This window comes from Rhinolophus sinicus, linkage group LG02 (genome assembly GCF_036562045.2).
Source record: "Rhinolophus sinicus isolate RSC01 linkage group LG02, ASM3656204v1, whole genome shotgun sequence".
NCBI classification, from domain to species: Eukaryota; Metazoa; Chordata; class Mammalia; order Chiroptera; family Rhinolophidae; genus Rhinolophus; species Rhinolophus sinicus.
Genome location: NC_133752.1, coordinates 179,103,303 through 179,120,391, shown reverse-complemented (window position 1 = coordinate 179,120,391; position 17,089 = coordinate 179,103,303). Strand labels below are relative to the sequence as shown.

The window sequence follows — 17,089 nt, the reverse complement described above, 5'->3', positions numbered from 1 at the left end:
AACAGATGACCTGTGGCTCCTGTCCCCTAGATCCAGGCTTCTCATCCCGATCTCAGTTGGGGTGGCGAGGCTGACTTCCTCCTCCTCCTGGAAGACCCACATATCCCACTTACTCTACCCTGGCTGGTGGGAGCCTGGCCATCTGGTCAACAGAGGAGGGATGGCAGAAGTTTTTCCTTCTTTCTTTTTTCTTAACAGAAAAAGCAAAAGATGACTCACTCAAAAAGGAAAGGCCATACAGGATCTTTTTTAAAGATCTCTTTCTTTACAAAGAAGATGAAATGACAAGGAAAAAGGTAAGGTTTTATTAAAATCCCAGTCCAATTAATGTTAGAAACATATTTGCTTCTCCATCACTTTTATGAATTTTGCTGAGTTTAGACATGGGGTCAGATGTTAATGCATGTGCCACACTCTGTGCTGGGGGTCGGTGTAAACACCCACCACAGAATAGCATCCAGCTCATGGTAGGGACCTATTGATCACCCCCTCCTGTCTTTCCAAGACAGACACACCATTACAATCCATTGCGACCATGTACAGCATACCCTCACTTCATTGATTCTAACACCCACATTTTCATACATTTTCTTATTCCTGAAATTGGGATCCAGCTTCTAGAGATGGGATGCCATACATAACTGGCAGTGCACAAAATAGTGCATCTTAAAGTTGATGTCAGTCAATGGCATCTTAAAGTTGATGAAATGTGGTAATAGAGGCATACAAAGGAAATCTAGAGAAAGTGGTTGGCGAGAAGTGGGAGAGGAGGGTGGTGTTTGTGTGTGTGTGTGTGTGTGTGTGTGTGTGTGTGCGTGCAAAGAGTCTACTGAGAAGACAACAGGAGCAGAATTAAGAATAAGTCAACATTTGCCAGGCAGATACAGATGAGAGACAATATATGTATGTATTGGGGGGGAGGAAGAAGTGGAATTGGGGGGGTTGTTTTAGAATTACTTGGTATGAAGCTAAGTCAGCGATGAGGCTAACTTTCCAGCTGTACCTTACAGTTAATCTCGCTACGTACATTGCATGGTTCAGATTTCATGAGGTTTTCTTTCCTTATTCCTAGAAGTAATGGTTGATTGCAGGATTTAAAAAAAAAAAAAATGAGGAAAATATCCAGAAATTCTCCATAACTGATTCATCTGTGGGTGATGGTTTTACACATGTGCTCAACAGTTTGACTGAAAGTATCCAAAATAAAATTGAGAAAAGATTCACAAAGTCAGAAGGCTGATTTTTTTATGTCTACTGGGAAGATGCATTTCCTCTCAAGTTTTCAATTTCGCAGGATCACTCTATTCTTTTCAAATCAGTGGAATTTACAAGTTCCCTGCATTTTGGGCAAGAAAACATTGTGACAATAAAGCCAGAGCAACATTTTCCAGTCTTGTATTTGTCATGTACATTTTTAATAAAGGTTGAATGTTTTCACATTTGTGCTCAGCTTTACATGAGAAGGAACTGAAAACTAAACACAGTTCTTCAAAGATAAGAACTTGAGGTTGCTTGTTTAATGTATTAGTCATGAGAAAAACACTTGTTGAACATGCTAGTTTTTATATATGATCACTTTTAAGACAACAGTATTTTGGTATATTAGAAATTCTTTTAAACTTTTCCACTTGGGCAGGAAAATTTTTCGAACCGCAACATGAAAGTCCACCAAAAGTCTACTTTCTCATCCCGAATGAAGAGTCGTTCACACCTGAGCCAAATAGTGTTTTACTCTGACACAGCAGGTGGATCACTTGAAAAATTTGAGCTAGATCCCACTCTTATTCTCAGATTAACAGAAGGTAAGTCTAAATTATTATTTGTTTAAGAACATCGTATTAAATATTTACTATTAATGTCAGATTTGGTGGCTTTTCTGGAGGTAAGAAACATAAGGTGTGCTGTCTCATAATATGGTGTGGGGGTGGGGTCTTGGTAAATGGGGGTTGAGAGTTGGAATAAAATCTATTTTAAATAAGAAAACATACTTTTCCAAGAAATAGACTGTTACTCGTTTTCATGGCTCTAAGGAAGAAAGTCACTGCCAAAATGATATAGTAGTAAAGATAATTCTTAGATGTAGAAATATAGAAACTTTCTAAAGACAAGTCTTGATTGTCCAGGCCATACAAGCTAATAGAACGAAATAAGTTTACCTGTTGTCACACCGGGTCTCTAGTTCTGCTCCCTGCACAAGAACGCAGGATATGGTGAGGCCAAAAAGGGACACCAACGGAGCCATGGATGGGGGGGTTCATACCACTATATTCTCACTGGCGGCTGGGTTGGAGACACAGGAAGCAGGAGCCACACAATCTGCAATCTGCTGTCCGAGTCTCTGCCAACCAACCAACCCCTTGCTAACTGCAATCCACTTGCTAACCGCACTTGCTACCCGCAACCCGCCATGCTAACTGCAACCCCCCTTGCTAGCTCAGCCACGGCAGTTATATCAGTGACTAATGGCTAACTGGTAACAGCTGATGGCCATCTACTACCTGAGCCAGCACCTTTCCACGTGAGGCCGAGAGCCTGGAAACTGCTCTCCTGGCTCTGTTCCCACAATCCTCCACAAGGTGCTTATTATTTTCGTGTATGTTAGATGTTTTTGCCTCCTCTCTGATGAAAATGGCTCAGTGAAGTTGAGTCACTTACTCAAAGTCACTAAGTGGGTGCAGAATTCAAATCAATGCCTGTCTGACTCCAAAGCTGCTTGTTTGTCACCCACCCTCACAGAACTATTATTAATGATTATAATAATCATTATTACTACGATTAGTGAAAAATTAAGTGATTACCCATTCCAATTGTATTTTTGAAATAATAACAGCTAACCATTCTTAAGAAATTACTATGTGTTTTATAATATGTTACCTCATTTCCTTCTCACAATACCACTATAATGTAGAAAGTAATAGTAATATATCCACTCGGGCTAATTTACATTATAGTAATAAACCACTCCTAAATTTGAGTGGCTTACAACAACAGAGCTTTGCTTCTCATTCACTTGTCAACTTTGGTGTTTTCACTGAATCCTGCACTGAAGGAACAGCCCCCGTCCGGGACGTTGCTGGAGTTATGACAGAGGGAGAGAGAGAGAACCTGGTGGTGGTTCTTGAAATTTGCGCATGGGAGACACTTAGGTCCCTTCCACTCCCATTCCCTGGGCCAGATCATGTTAATGGTCAAGCCTGACATCAAGGGGTTGGGGTCAGAGGTGGGGGTGGGGGAGTGGAGATAATCTTCTCACACAGAGAGGCAGCAAATATCTTAGAACAATATAATCCACCACAATTATTATCCTCATTGTACAGATGAGGACACTAAGGCTTGGAGAGGGTAAGTCATGTACTGATGTTCCCACAGCTCGCAAGAGGTAGAAGCAGAGTACAATCCCCGGAAGGCGTGGGCTTCCTGGTGCAGCCCAGGCTCACTGGTTATTTGGGAAATACTCCTTTATTTCTACTTCCATTGACCTTCTTATTAAAAGATTTTATTTGCTATCACATTCTGTTGGTTTTTCATGAAGCGAACATTATTGAAATGTAGACTATAATTTTTCCAGAACCAAGTCACCTTGAAAGGAAATTTTGGTATTTTCGATTGCCAGATGGTGAGCTGGTTGACATCTTTTCCTTTCCTGCCATAAATTTGTGATTTCCCACACACACTTTGCATAAAGAGTTCAGTTTTATGTCTAGATTGGCCAAAAAGTTAAGATTTAAAACAGCCCAGTCTTATTTAGCACAGGCTTAGGAGTTGTTGCCCCTCCTTCTGTGTGTTTGCTGTGTACTCTTGGGCAGGCATCTTGACATCTCTGAGCTTCAGGGCCTCACATACAGGATGGGGAGAGAGTAATAAGTACCTTAGTGGGGTTATTGTAAGGATTAAATAAAATGATGTATTTCAATTGTCTAATAAAATTCCTGGAATATATGGACACAAAATAAATGGTAGTTAGTCTTACTGAATTAGTTTTTAAGTCCATACATACTATATGCTATAATTTAATTACATAACTTTTATTTTATACATTTTTGAGAGATAATGAACTAAACCTAAGTCAATTTCAATTTTCTTTAAAGGTGCAGACACAAAAAAGACTGTCCACGAATTCATTAATGACCAAAGAGACAGGTTTCTGCTTGAGGTAGTAAAAATACTTTTTCTCCCGTTAGCCAAATAGAAAACGTCTTACATAGCATTGCCAAATTTTCACCTTGACATTTATTTTTCCATTACATACGCAGATTTATTGCCCTTCCTTTCCTCCCCTAACCCCACTTCAATCTGGCTTTTGTCCTCATCATTCCAACAGAACAACTTTGGTTAAGGTTACCAATGACCTACCTTTCTATTGCCAAGTTTGAATTGTCCGTTCACAGTCTCCCTTTTACCTAAACTTTCAGCAGCAGTTGGCCCATGTGTTCACTTCCTCTTGCTTGAAACCCTTTCAGCTGATTTCCGGGACCCACTATCTCTTGGTTCTTCCACATCACCGGCTGCTCACTCCTTTACCATTTTCTTGTTCCTCTTCTCCCTGATCCCCAAATGTTGAGATGCCTCAGGGCTCACTCCTCCCCCGTGCTCCGTCTACCCTCCTCCAGGCCCATGACTTTAAATTCCACTTCCATATTAACAACTCCCAAATTTATGTTTCTAGCTTGACCCTTTTCCTGAACTCTAGACTCACAAATGCAACTATAGTTCTTAATATCTCAATTTAGATGCTCAACAGACACCTCAGATTATACATTTCTAAACCTTTGCCCCTGCTCTACTCTTCCCTACCCCCCAAAATCTGCATCTCATGCAGTGTTCCCTACTCAGTAAATACTAATCCCATTTTTCCAGTAGCTTAGGTCAAAAATACTGGAGTTATCCTCAACGCTATCTTCTTACAACTCACATTCAAATATACTTTTAAATATATTTTTTTCCATGATCACACCACTTTTCATGACTGTCACTGCTGTTATTGTGTAGTCCACATTACTAATATCTGTGGCATGAATTGTTGCTATAACTTCTAAACACTGATCTCCTGCTTCCACTTTTGTTTCCTACAGTCAGTCTGTTCTCCACACAGCAATAGGAGTGTATTCTCACACATGCCTCTAAAGACCACTGATGACTTATCTGGTGCCCAGCTCTCTCTCTGCCCTCATTCCGACCACTCCCCCCTTGCTCCATCTGCTCCAGCCACACTGGCCTCCTTGCTGTTCCTGGGACGCACCAATTATGCTGTTGCCTCAGGGCCTTTGCACAGGAGGCTCTTCCTTCCGGGAGGAACATTCTTCCGTCAGATATCCACATGAGTTGCTCCCTACTTCCTTAATTTTCACCATACCAGGGAGGCTTTCCTTGGCTATCATAATGACAAATGACAACCCCTGCCCTTGCCCACTGGAGTCCTTATTCTCCTTTATCTGACTCCCACCTGTACTAGAATGTATAGCCCATAAAAGCAATGGTGTTTATTTTGTTCATTGCTCTATTAATATCACTTAAAACAGTCCTGGCACACAGTAGACACTCAATCAATATTTGGCAAATAAAGTAGTAAATGAAATATATTTTTGTTATAAATTTGGAGTATCTAATTATTGGTTGTGTTTCTTTAAAATGATCTCATTTACATATTTTTAGTTCATTTATCATGTATGTGGCTTTGTTTATTTATAGTTTATTTTCCATGCATGGCATTAAAAGCCCAAGTGGATTCTTATATTCTGTACCAAAAAAAATATGGACCCTTGATGTCAAACTTGGATTTGGGGACCTAAATGGGGCTCTTTGAGGTTAAACACTTCCACCCTTGGGCAGGCTTGGAGGCATGCATCACTGGTACAGCAGCAATGGGACCTGATTCTCCCTGGATATGTCCTATAGAAGAAGGCTCTAGCTGCAGACAGCCCAGTTTTCCAATGCTCGGAAAGTATTGGAGGGACACTGGATAACACCAGGTGGACCGGTCCTTTGGAGCAATATGTAGCTATTTTTGATTTGTGTGGCACAGCCGTTTTGGAACAATATTGAGCCTCTTCATACAAGTGAAAGAGAGAAATTAGTCTCCCATCTAATTATCCCCAAAATAAAATTTCTTCATGAAATAAAGCCCGTGGCCCCCAAATTTTGGCATACCATTTTTTTCTAATACAAATGATCACTTACAATGCAAGTTCCCCCTCCCGCCCGCCCCTTTATTATGAGACTGTTGAAATGTACTAGAAATGTGCTGGAAATGTGGAATAATGTTCTCAATGCACTTCTGTTTTCAATATTGCTAGTATGCTCTGTCAACCAAAAGAAATACAATCACAAAGTATGATAAATACATAGCAACGAAGGAACGGCAACTCCTGAAAGCAGAAACAAAGCTCCAGGAAGATGCAATGGCCTTTGAAGAATTCCTTCGAGAAAATGACCAGAGATCTGTAGACGCCCTTAAAATGTTCGTTTTGTCCTTCTGGCTAAATTGCTTTTTACCTCCCTCTTTCTTCTTTTTAGTTTCTCAAAGCACAACACAACACAAAATAAACTAACGAATCTCTGTTACTTCTCAGTGCTGCACAAGAAACTATAAACAAACTCCAAATGATGGCAGAGCTAAAGAAAGCAAGTATGGAGGTACAGGCAGTGAAAAGGTGAGGACAGGTCGTCATCTTTTCCTTGTCAAGTGCCCACGCCCCATTAAAACTTATTTGTGCCGAGCAAGACCTAGGTGAGAATAATCCTTAGCAGCTGATGATTCCATAAGTATGGCCACATTTTGAAAATGAGTAACCTGTCTATCAAAGACCATGCCTGCCTGAGTATCAGGACTGTACAGTGATCTCTGGCTGAAAAGTTTCTCTAACTTGTCCACACAGAAGCCAAGAAATTAGTTGAAAAAAAGCAAACCAAAGTTAGGCGTAAACAAATTATTTTCTACGTGTCCTTTTACTTTCATTTTAACATTTTCCCCACATTTTAACATCTCCTCAAGGGGGATTCATTTCACAATTATCTTACAATTATAATTGGCAATAGTTTTTATATTTTTACTTATACTTAGTTGAATTTAGCCTTGATATTAGAAACCGGGATCCATCTATAATGACAAAAATACATGAGCAAGAGTTGAGATAAAATTATTATACCACCTGCAGCTATTTTTTTTTTTCAAATCTAAATACTTTTTTCTATGGTCAAGTATATCTCACTTAATCTCATTTTAAATATCTAAAGAAGCTCCCTTCTGTCATCATCCTTGGGCAGTAATTTCATGACCTGGGAAACACTATAATCTTGGTATCAAGTCATATTAAAATTCGTTTTTTCTTTTTGAGGACTTGATGTTTAGCTTGCCTCTAAAACCAAATCCTAAACTTTGCTCCTATACTTTTTTGAGGAACTGGACAATAGCCTTGTCTAAAATGCAGCAAATGGACTGGATGATAGTTTCTTTGAAACCAATTGTTATTAACAAAATGTATGTTTCAAGCACATTCTGGCTATAGCAGCCTCTTCTATGTTGAGAGTCTAGTTGAAGGCGCTCCAAGATGGAGAATTCCCTTTCCTCTTTGACTCCATAATGTAATTAGATGATTCTGTTCTACTTATAGAACTAGAGTAGTTGCCTCTACGTTCGCACAAAGCACTGTATTTATGCACAAGGGCCACCCAGTTACATCCTCCAAACAGCCTTGCTGAAGAGAACTTGCTGATTGTGTGTCTCATTATCTTAGCAAGGTGCAAAAGGTAATGGAAAACAAGCTGGTAACACAGCAAGGGATGCAGGCACCTGCTATTTACTTCCCTCTTCATTCTCTAAGGGCTAGAGATGGGCCCTGGAGCTCTTCCACTACAGGCATGGCTGGAAATCTGTTTACAAAGGGAACCGGAGCTAGTTCTGAAGTTTTTGCTTGGAAGTGGGGCAACTCTAGGTATTTTAACCCTGTTTTTAGTAGCACATCTGGGAGGCTTTCAATCTAAAAAGAAAGTGGTGGCAGAATGAGGGGCTCCCAACATCCATGACTGGTGATATGTGAGCTTCTTTAGATATTTAAAATTAAATCAAGTGAGATACACTTGACTGTAGTTAAAAACATCCAGGTTTGACTCTTGAATATCACTCACACACCAGGGCTTCAGGAAGGCGCTGACCAACAGAAGCTCTGAAGCTGAAGCTACTGATAGAGGAGTGATATTGATAAGGGTATTGATGAGCGTAGGGATAGGAAAGCTCTGAAGGATAAGGGTGGAACTCGCCTCCTGAGGGCCTTCATTGTGATATTAAACTTTCCTTCGGAATCCACTTTGACACATGATGATGGGAAAGCCCGGTGAGGCTGGGGAAAGGCTTTCAGTCCAGGCTACTGTGGATTGTTGGCAAGAGTCTGGGCATCTGAGTCAGACAGACCTAGTCTGAGTGCTGGCTCTGCCACTTACCAGACAGATAGCTTTGCAAGTCATTCATTTCTTCTTCCAAAAGATAGGGATGATAATGCCTATTTTAAAGTGCTGTACTGAGGACGAAATTATATCTGTAGTGTGTCCTGTGTATTGCCCAGTACGTAGTAGGTGCTCATTGAGTGTTTCCCTTCTTCTCCTCACATAAGTATCATCTATTGCTACCTTCTAATTTCTCCCTATGTCTACAAGTTAATATAATATTTCCCTCAGAAATGTATAAGTAGAGTCAAACTATAATCAGTCTATCCTACCTGGGGCATGTTTTATGCAAATAGCATTCCTACGGATTCTTCTCATCTCATAGCTTATGGATGCCCATATTTTTATGGTCATATTTATAATTTTTGCTAAGTAAATTATTATGCAAATACATAATCAAGAGAATGAATTTTGTAGAACCTTTTTTTTTGAAAATGAATACGCTTTTACACAGATATATCTATGTGAACATACTTTTTAAAACATACCTTTGTTTCCTTTGAGTAGTGAAATATCAAAAACAGAATTCCTCCTTAGAGAGTATATGAAATACGGATTTTTTCTGCTAAAATTGTCTCCAAAACATTGGCAAATCCAGCAAGCGCTGAAAAGGGCGAAGATGTCAAAGAGTAAAGAAAGTATGAGTGGCAGTCTTGCAAAAAGATTAACAAGTAAGTCATATATTCTTAATTTCAATTAAGTAAATATCCTTTATTGTAAAATGTCTTACTTCAGTATTTTTTACTTGTTAAATAATTACAATTTCCATTTCAAGCAAAACCTGAACAAGGGTCACCACTATCTCTGATAATATATATTATTAACTGGGAAATTCAGGTTAATGTTAGAAAAAAAACAATAACAACATATATATGGACAAAGAGAAAATATATTATTTACAGATGATATGATACTATACCTAGAACCTCCGCCTGTAAAACACCTGAAAAACTCTGATTTTATTAAAGGTTCTGTAGAGTGAAAGGTGAACACAAAGTCAATTATGCTTTATTAACTTATTAACCTAAACAAACTCTTTATTAATTAGAAAATATACAAGAAAATTAAATCCAAGAAAGCAACAATAACCTTAATTATGTGACCTGGAGATTTGACAGATAGAGAAATATGTTGTGTTTTTAGACAGAAATATTGCTATTGTAAAGCTGCCAAATTTTCTCAAATTAATGTATAAGTTTTATGGAATTATAATAAAAATGTTACCAACAATGTATCAAGGAGTTGGGTGTTGGGTTGGGGAGAACTTTATACAATGATTCTGAGGTTCATCCAGAAAAATAAACAGTTTTGAAGAAAAGAGGTAATGGAGAGGGGTGTTACTAACCCTTTAAGATACATAACGTATTCTGACAAGAGTCTCAGGAATTCAAACAGTATGGTGCTGGGGTTTGGAAGTCAGCTCAGTGGACCAGAAATAGATCCTATTATGTGTATAACAATTTAATAAGTGATCAAAGTGGGGTCACCAGTCAAATGGGAAGACTGCCACTTCTAGTAACTTTGGGGTAACAAGAACGAGACACACTCCCGCCTGAAAAGTCTGAAAACTACGTCAAGCAACAGTTTTCAGACATTGCCCATCAAGGAGCAGTGCAAAGTCATCCTTCAGAGAAAGGAAATGAATGAGATAAGCCTTATGATGGCCTCAGGACGGAGCTTAGGAAGGGAGAGCCCAGGGGTGCCCAGCAGTCCCCATGAATTGAAAAGCCAGAGCTGGGGGTGCAGGGAGGCGAGTGACTGCAGTTTCCAGAGAGGAGCACTACAGAGGAGAAAGCTACCCAGAGGGTTCTGAAGATCTGCAGTCCTCAGCTGAGCAGCTGATCCTGAGACTCGGGGGGCAAAGAACATTTACATCACAGAGATCAGTAAACTGAAAATCAGGGAGAATCCCCACCCCACCCCACCCCCGCCCCGGAGAGGTGGTTGTTAAACATTTACCAGCACACCACAAATGGCTGCCCTGCTCAATTCTCTTGTGTTCACTGTGCTGGGTGTGATTAAATTCGATCGTTGTGTATGAAATAGCCAGCACAGTGAGGACACTTGATTAAACTCAACCAAGTGTGTTTAATCAAGTGACCAGAGAAAAAACAAACGAAAGGAAAAGTGAGAAGTATTTGCATCTAACAGCTTAAGATTCAGGCCTCCTAGACTTGTCATCTAACTAGGGGATGCTCAGAAAGCAATGAGTCTCAGTCCAAGGAGCGAATGGCTCCAACTGGAATTTTTAGAGGCTATGACAGATGGACACGGGAGACAGGGACCTTGTGCTCTGTGGGTGGGTCTTCATCCATTCCACCTGCTCCAAAGACCGGCCCTTGTCATCTACATCAAATATCTGCTGGTTACAATGTCCCCATCTTATATTTCTTTCCCTGAACATTTTCAGTGATTCTGAGATAAAGCTCTCATTCTCAGAAGTGGTTTCCCCCACCCCATCTCTCTCCTCTTTTCCATTTCTTAGAATTAAATACAAAGAAAAAACAGAGCAGTGGTGAGGGCACCAGGGGGACATCATTTATAGAAGACCGTCCTCTGGGAAGAGGGAGCCAAGGTAACACAAGAGATTTGGGACTTCACTAACAAAAGTCAAACCAGAGAAGATGCCCACCTCTGGTTTTCATCTGGAGACCAAGGGCCTATAAGCTAATTGGGAAGAGAGAGGGTGGGGAGAGCGAGGCCTGCTATGGTTTCAAGACAGAAGAGGAGGGAGAGTGGCTGAAAGTCATGAGTGCTGGGGTGAGAAAAGATGATCTGGGGGGACCTGGTGCCACCACTGGATGAAAAGATCCAAGACTATTGTCCAGGGCTCAGTCTCAGACCAGGGTCGGGGTAGACATTGATGGGTGGGGACAAGCGCAGGGGTTACTTGAATGTGCCCATGGCAGCTTTCTCCACAAGATGGAATGACTGAAGTGGCCATCCTTTTAATTTTTTCCCTCAATTAAGATATCTGATTAGAAATATACATGATTAGGTAAAAATAGAACCATGGCTTATATTTCACAATTTATATCCCTGATTTGTGACATGTATCATGTTTTTGACAAACGCCACACACTCCCACCCCCAACCAGTGCGCCTTCGATTTTATTCTTATGCTTGGAACCCAATTGTAGTAAAATAAAAGAGCTGCATTTTCTATACAATCATCGTTGTAATAATTTAAAAAGGTAGTGGGCATATCCATGCAGAAAAATGAATAGCTTGCACCAAGTAACAAGGATTCATTTCTAATTGCATGTTATTTCTTTTCACCATCACCATCACCAATGACATGGACCTCACCTGGACATGTTGAACAGGAAAACCATCCAGGAAACCCACTGTCATCCCAGAGTCTAAGAAATCATCCTTATCAAAGTACAGTACATACTTAATTAACTCTCTTGGAAATTGTGAATGTCTTTTAGCAAATATCTTTTTTGGCCTTTCTTCAATGTATAGCATATACTCACACCCATTGTAACAGATGCTGGAGGTAGTGGTTGCCATTTCTGCGTGCTCCTCAGGTGACTGAGCTCGTACAGGCCTCCAAGTTCTTTGATGAGTGGCTGCAACTGCTGTTTACAGAAACTGCCCGTCCCCTGCATCTTGCTTGGCACTTTTCTCTCAGAATCTACTGCCCAATTGTTTAAGCTACTTTCCTGGCCTGTGTGTTTTCAATTTTACCATGTCATTCAAAATTGCTGCAATAGGACCATAAATCATTTTTTATTGTTTCAACGCTGGCTACCCCAAGGAGCTTTAACAAAATATATTGATGTCCAGGTTGGATACACTGGCCCCGAGGAAAGGATCTGGGCCAGCAGTGCAATATCCATGACAATCACACGTGACAAAAATCAACACAGACACAGTGTTCTGAATTCCAGGGACACTGAGGTCCTCCACTACTGTGGCATTTAGCAGTCACCGTTTTGTTTTTTTAATTAAATTTTTGTTTTGAGATAATTGTAGAGTCACATGCAGTTGCAAGAAATAATAGGGAAAGATCCCATATGTCCTTTACCCAGGTCCCCCCAGTGGTAACCTCTTGCAACAGTGTAGTACCATATCACAACTAGGATACCGACATTGGTAGTCAAGATAAATCAAACACAGAATATCACCACAAGGATTCTTCATGTTGCCTCTTTATAGTCATATCCACTTCCCTCTCTCCAACTCTCATTAGCCCCTAGCAATCCCTAACCTGTTCTCCTTTTCTATGATTTTTACCATTTCAAGAATATTATATAAATGGAATTACACTGTATGTAGCCTTTTGGGGTTGGACGTTTTACTAAGCATAACTCATGCAAGCTGTTGGGTCTGTCAATAGTCGGTCCCCTTTTATTGTTGTGTATTCGTATTCTATGGTATGGGAGGACGCACTACAATTTAGTTAATTCACTCATTGAAACACATCCAGATTGTTTCCAATTTGGGACTACAATGAATAAAATTGCTATAAAGAAATTTGTGCAACTTTTTGTGTGAATACAGTTTTCATTTCTCTGGGATAAATGCCTCGAGTGCAATTCCTGAGTTGGATGGTAGATACATGTTTAGTTTTTAAAGACACCGCCAAGTTGTTTCTCAGAGTGGCTGTTCCATTTTACATTCCCACCAGCAAAGTTTCTTTACGTCCTCACCAGTATTTGGCATCTTCACCATTTTCTTGTTTTAGCTATTCTGATAAATGTGCGTATCTTATTGTTCTTTGAATTTGCATTTCCTTAGCAGCTAATGGTGTTGAACACCTTTCCGTGTGCTTGTTTACATTTTTATATCCTCTTTGGTAAAATGTTCACGTCTTTTGCTTGTTTTCTAACTAGATTGTCTGGTGTTTTTGTTTTTGTGGTTTTTTGAAACTTCTTTATATATTTAGATACTAGTCCTTTGTAAATATGTGGTTTGCAAATATTTTCTCCCAGTCTGTAGGTTATCTTTCATCTTAACAGGATCTTTTGTAGAGTAAAACTTTTAAATTTTGATGAAGTCCAATTTATCAATTTTTTATTTTATGAATCATGCTTTTTATGTCAAGTCTAAAACTCTTTGCCTAGCCCTAGATCCCAAAAATGTTTTTCAAGTTTTCTTCTAAAAGTTTTATAGTTTTATATCCAAGCCTGTGATCCATTTTGGGATAATTTTTATATAAGGGTATGAGGTTTAGACTTGTTTTTTTTTTTTTTTTTTTGTCTATAGTTGTTGATTGTTCAAGTCCATTTGTTGAAATGGCTTCTCCCCTGAATTGCTTTGTCAAAAATCAGTGAGGCATATTTGTTCAGGTCTATTTCTGGATTCTCTATTCTTCTCCACTGGCCTATGTGGCTGTCCTTCCACCAATATCACATGGTCTTGGCTATTATAGTTATTAGTGTTGAAGTCAGGTAGACTGACTCTTTTTACTTTATTCCTACTTTTCAAAATTATGCTAACTATTCTAGTCCCTTTGTCTTCCTATAACGTGTTTCCCCGAAAATAAGACCTACTTCAAAAATAAGCCCTGGTTAAGATCGTCAGCCAGATGGATACATTTAGTACATTATGACGATGTTCCAGAAGATGAGATGACTTATCTGAATAAACGTAGATTGTTGTACATGAAAAAATAAGACATTCCCTGAAAATATGCCCTAATGCATCTTTTGGAGCAAAAATTAATATAAGACCCGGTCTTATTTTCGGGGAAACATGGTATATATTTTAGAATAATCTTGTCCATATCTACAAAAAAAAATCTTGCTTCAATTATGATAGGAATTGTATTTAACCCTGTTATAGGTTGAACTATGTCTCCCAAAAGGATATGTTAAAGTCTTAACCCATGGTATCTATGAAGGACCTTATTTGGAAATAAGATCTTTATAGATATAATCAAGTTAAGATGATGTCATTAAGAACAGGAAGAACATCACGTGATGACAGGAGCAAAGATCGGAGTGATGCATCTACAAGCCAAGGAATGCCAAGGATTGTTGGCAACACAAGAAGCTAAAAGGCATGGAACAGATCCTTCCCTGGAGCCTTCAAACAGCATGGCCTTGCTGACACCTTGATTCTGGCCTCCAGAACTATAAGAGAATAAATTTCTGCTTTTTTTAAGCCACCTCATTTGTGGCACTTTGTTATGGCAGCCCTAGCAAACTAATAAAAACTTGTATAGCAATTTGGGAAGAATTGACATCCTTATTATGTTAACTCTCTCAATCCATGAACATAATATGTCTCTCCATTTATTTTGTTTTTTATTCTTTCATTAGTCTTGCATCATTTTCAGCATACATGTCTTGTACATGTTTTGTTAGATTTACACCTAAGTATTTATTTTTTTATTTTTTAGCAATTGTAAATAGTATTATAGTTTCAATTTCAATTTCCTTGTGTTCATTGCTAGTAGATAGAAATACAATTGATTTTGTATATTTATCTCGTATACTCTGACCTGGCTGAACTCAGTTATTAGTTCCAGAAATTATGTTTCTGTTTTTTGAGTTTTAGATTCCTTTTGATTTTCTATGTAGACCATAATGCCATCTGCAAATAGTTTTATTTCTTCCTTTATGATCTGTATGCCTTTTATTTCATTTTCTTGCCTTATTGCAGGGGGTAGAATTTCTTGTGTGGAATGAGTACAAGGAGCAAACATCCTTGCTTTGTTCCCAGTCTTAAGAGGATCCAAGTTTTCACCATTAAGTCAAATGTTAGCTGTAGGATTATTGTAGATGAAGATACTCTTATCAAGTTGAGGAAGTTCTCTCTATATTGTTTTTTTCGGGGCGTCTTTATCATGAGTGTTGAATTTTGCTAAATGCCTTTTCTGCACCTATTGATGTATAGTAATATGCAGACACCACATTCACTCCCTCAGAAAGCTCACCACTCTCAGTCTCTTCCATTCACTCAACAAATATTTATTGAATGCCTATAGACCCAACAATAAATAAAAGACAGTCTCTGCCCTCAAGTAGTCTACCATCTAGTGACAAAGACAGACAAGGGATTAGTTGGTCATTATCATATAATATGATAATGCCATTGGAAAGAGAAGCTTAGAGTGGCACAGGCTTGCAAAGGAAGGACTCTTAACCCAGAGAGGTGAGGCAGTGGGAGAGGAAGGGCAGGATCAGTGAACACTCTGCAGAACAGGTGGCATCTAAGCTGAATCTGGTGAGAGGAGAAATCAGTGAGGACAAGCTCCAGAAGAAGGAGGGGCATGGAAGTGGCAGATCTTGGCTGTGTTCAGAATGGCTGGCTCGCAGGGTGAAAGTGGGAGAGGCCTGAGGGGTAAATAAGTACAGGCATACCTTGCTTTATTGCGCCTCACTTTAGCGCATGTCACAGATGTGTTTGTTACCACTGAAGGCAAGACCCTCCACTAGCAAAAAGATAACGATTCACTTTATTGTGCTGGTCTAGACCTGAACCCACAATATCTCTGAGTTATACCTGTATTGTATCACAAGCAGGTAAGCAGAGGTGCCATCCTAAGGAGTCTGTGCTTTGTCCTAAGAGCCCTGAGGAGCCACTGAGGCTTTTTAGCAAGAAAGTTACAAACTCAGATTTGCATTTTAGAAAAATGGATGACGTGGTAGTTATTTAGAAAAACGGGTGATGTGGCAGAATGAAATGGAGGGGGACAAAACCAGAGATAGAGAGGCCAGTTAGGAGCATGTTCTCACAATTCAGGTGAGAGATAATGAACTGCTTCAATCAGACAGTGGCCGTGAGAACGAAGAAGAAAAGACTGAGACACATCTGGGAAGTGGCCTCCACAGGCTCTGAAAGGATTGCATAAAGATCGGGGAAAGTGTGAGGAAAAGAGAGTGATCAAAGATAACTCCCAAATTTCTAGCGTGGCAACTGGGTGTATGGTGCTGCCATTCAGTGATATTGGAAACGCAGTACGAGGAGCAGGCCTGAAGACAAACAGAAGGAGTGTCATTTTGGATGTTAGTTTTAGCTGCCTGTGGAGCAGTCAAGTGGCTACTGATGTCCAGTGCAAGTAGGACGTGGAAGTTTAGAGCTCAAGAGAAAGAGATGAGATGCAGGAGTCATTAGTACATTAGCAGTGGTGGAATCCACGAGAGAAGATGATGACACCCTTCCCCAAAGAATGGGTAGAATGAGAGGAGACGAAGGCTGAGGAAGCACAGACGTTTTTATAGAAAAGGAACCTAAAAAGGTTAACAAGAGTTTCAGAGAGGTGGGAGAAGACTGATGAGAAACTGATGTCACTGAATCCAGGAGAAGAGAGGGGTGGACTGTAGTACCAAACGCTCTCTCAGGGGATGGTTCCCAGATAGTCATGTTCTCCTACGGCCCTTTCTCTGTTTTCCCACGCCGTATTTCCCATTGTTTAAAAGGCAGCTCCAGGTAGCTATTTTGTCTCCTCAAAGTCAACATGAACAAAGCAAATATTACTGTATTTCTTATCCCATCCTTAAACTGTTTTCCTTCCTGTTAGTGCTACCTCCATTATTCCGGGCTCACAGACTACAAACGTTGGAGTCATCCTGTCGCTTCTCTCCTGACCCCAGTAGTTCTTCCTATTCTTGGTTCCTATTTCATTCTTTCATGTATCTCTTCTCCTCCCTCCCCTCACCCATTTTCCCATGATCACTACCTTCTACTTGAAGGT

The 17,089-nt window shown here is 39.8% G+C and overlaps 1 protein-coding gene across 7 annotated transcripts in view; it reads left to right on the top strand.

The window, feature by feature from the left end:
• The window catches only part of CCDC38 (coiled-coil domain containing 38), a 40,003-nt gene that overhangs the window by 9,420 nt on the left and 13,494 nt on the right, over window positions 1-17,089 (top strand). For 5 of the 7 annotated variants that reach the window (XM_074326178.1, XM_074326180.1, XM_074326176.1 and 2 more), the window contains 8 exons: window positions 199-296; window positions 1,637-1,802; window positions 4,089-4,153; window positions 6,294-6,457; window positions 6,570-6,650; window positions 8,947-9,110; window positions 10,925-11,014; window positions 11,766-11,823. In XM_074326178.1, coding sequence (XP_074182279.1) covers window positions 199-296; window positions 1,637-1,802; window positions 4,089-4,153; window positions 6,294-6,457; window positions 6,570-6,650; window positions 8,947-9,110; window positions 10,925-11,014; window positions 11,766-11,823 — 886 coding nt within the window. Of the gene's footprint in view, window positions 1-198; window positions 297-1,636; window positions 1,803-4,088; window positions 4,154-6,293; window positions 6,458-6,569; window positions 6,651-8,946; window positions 9,111-10,924; window positions 11,015-11,765; window positions 12,650-17,089 lie in introns of those variants that run through there. The other 2 variants (XM_074326182.1, XM_074326181.1) reach the window with 2 other exon arrangements.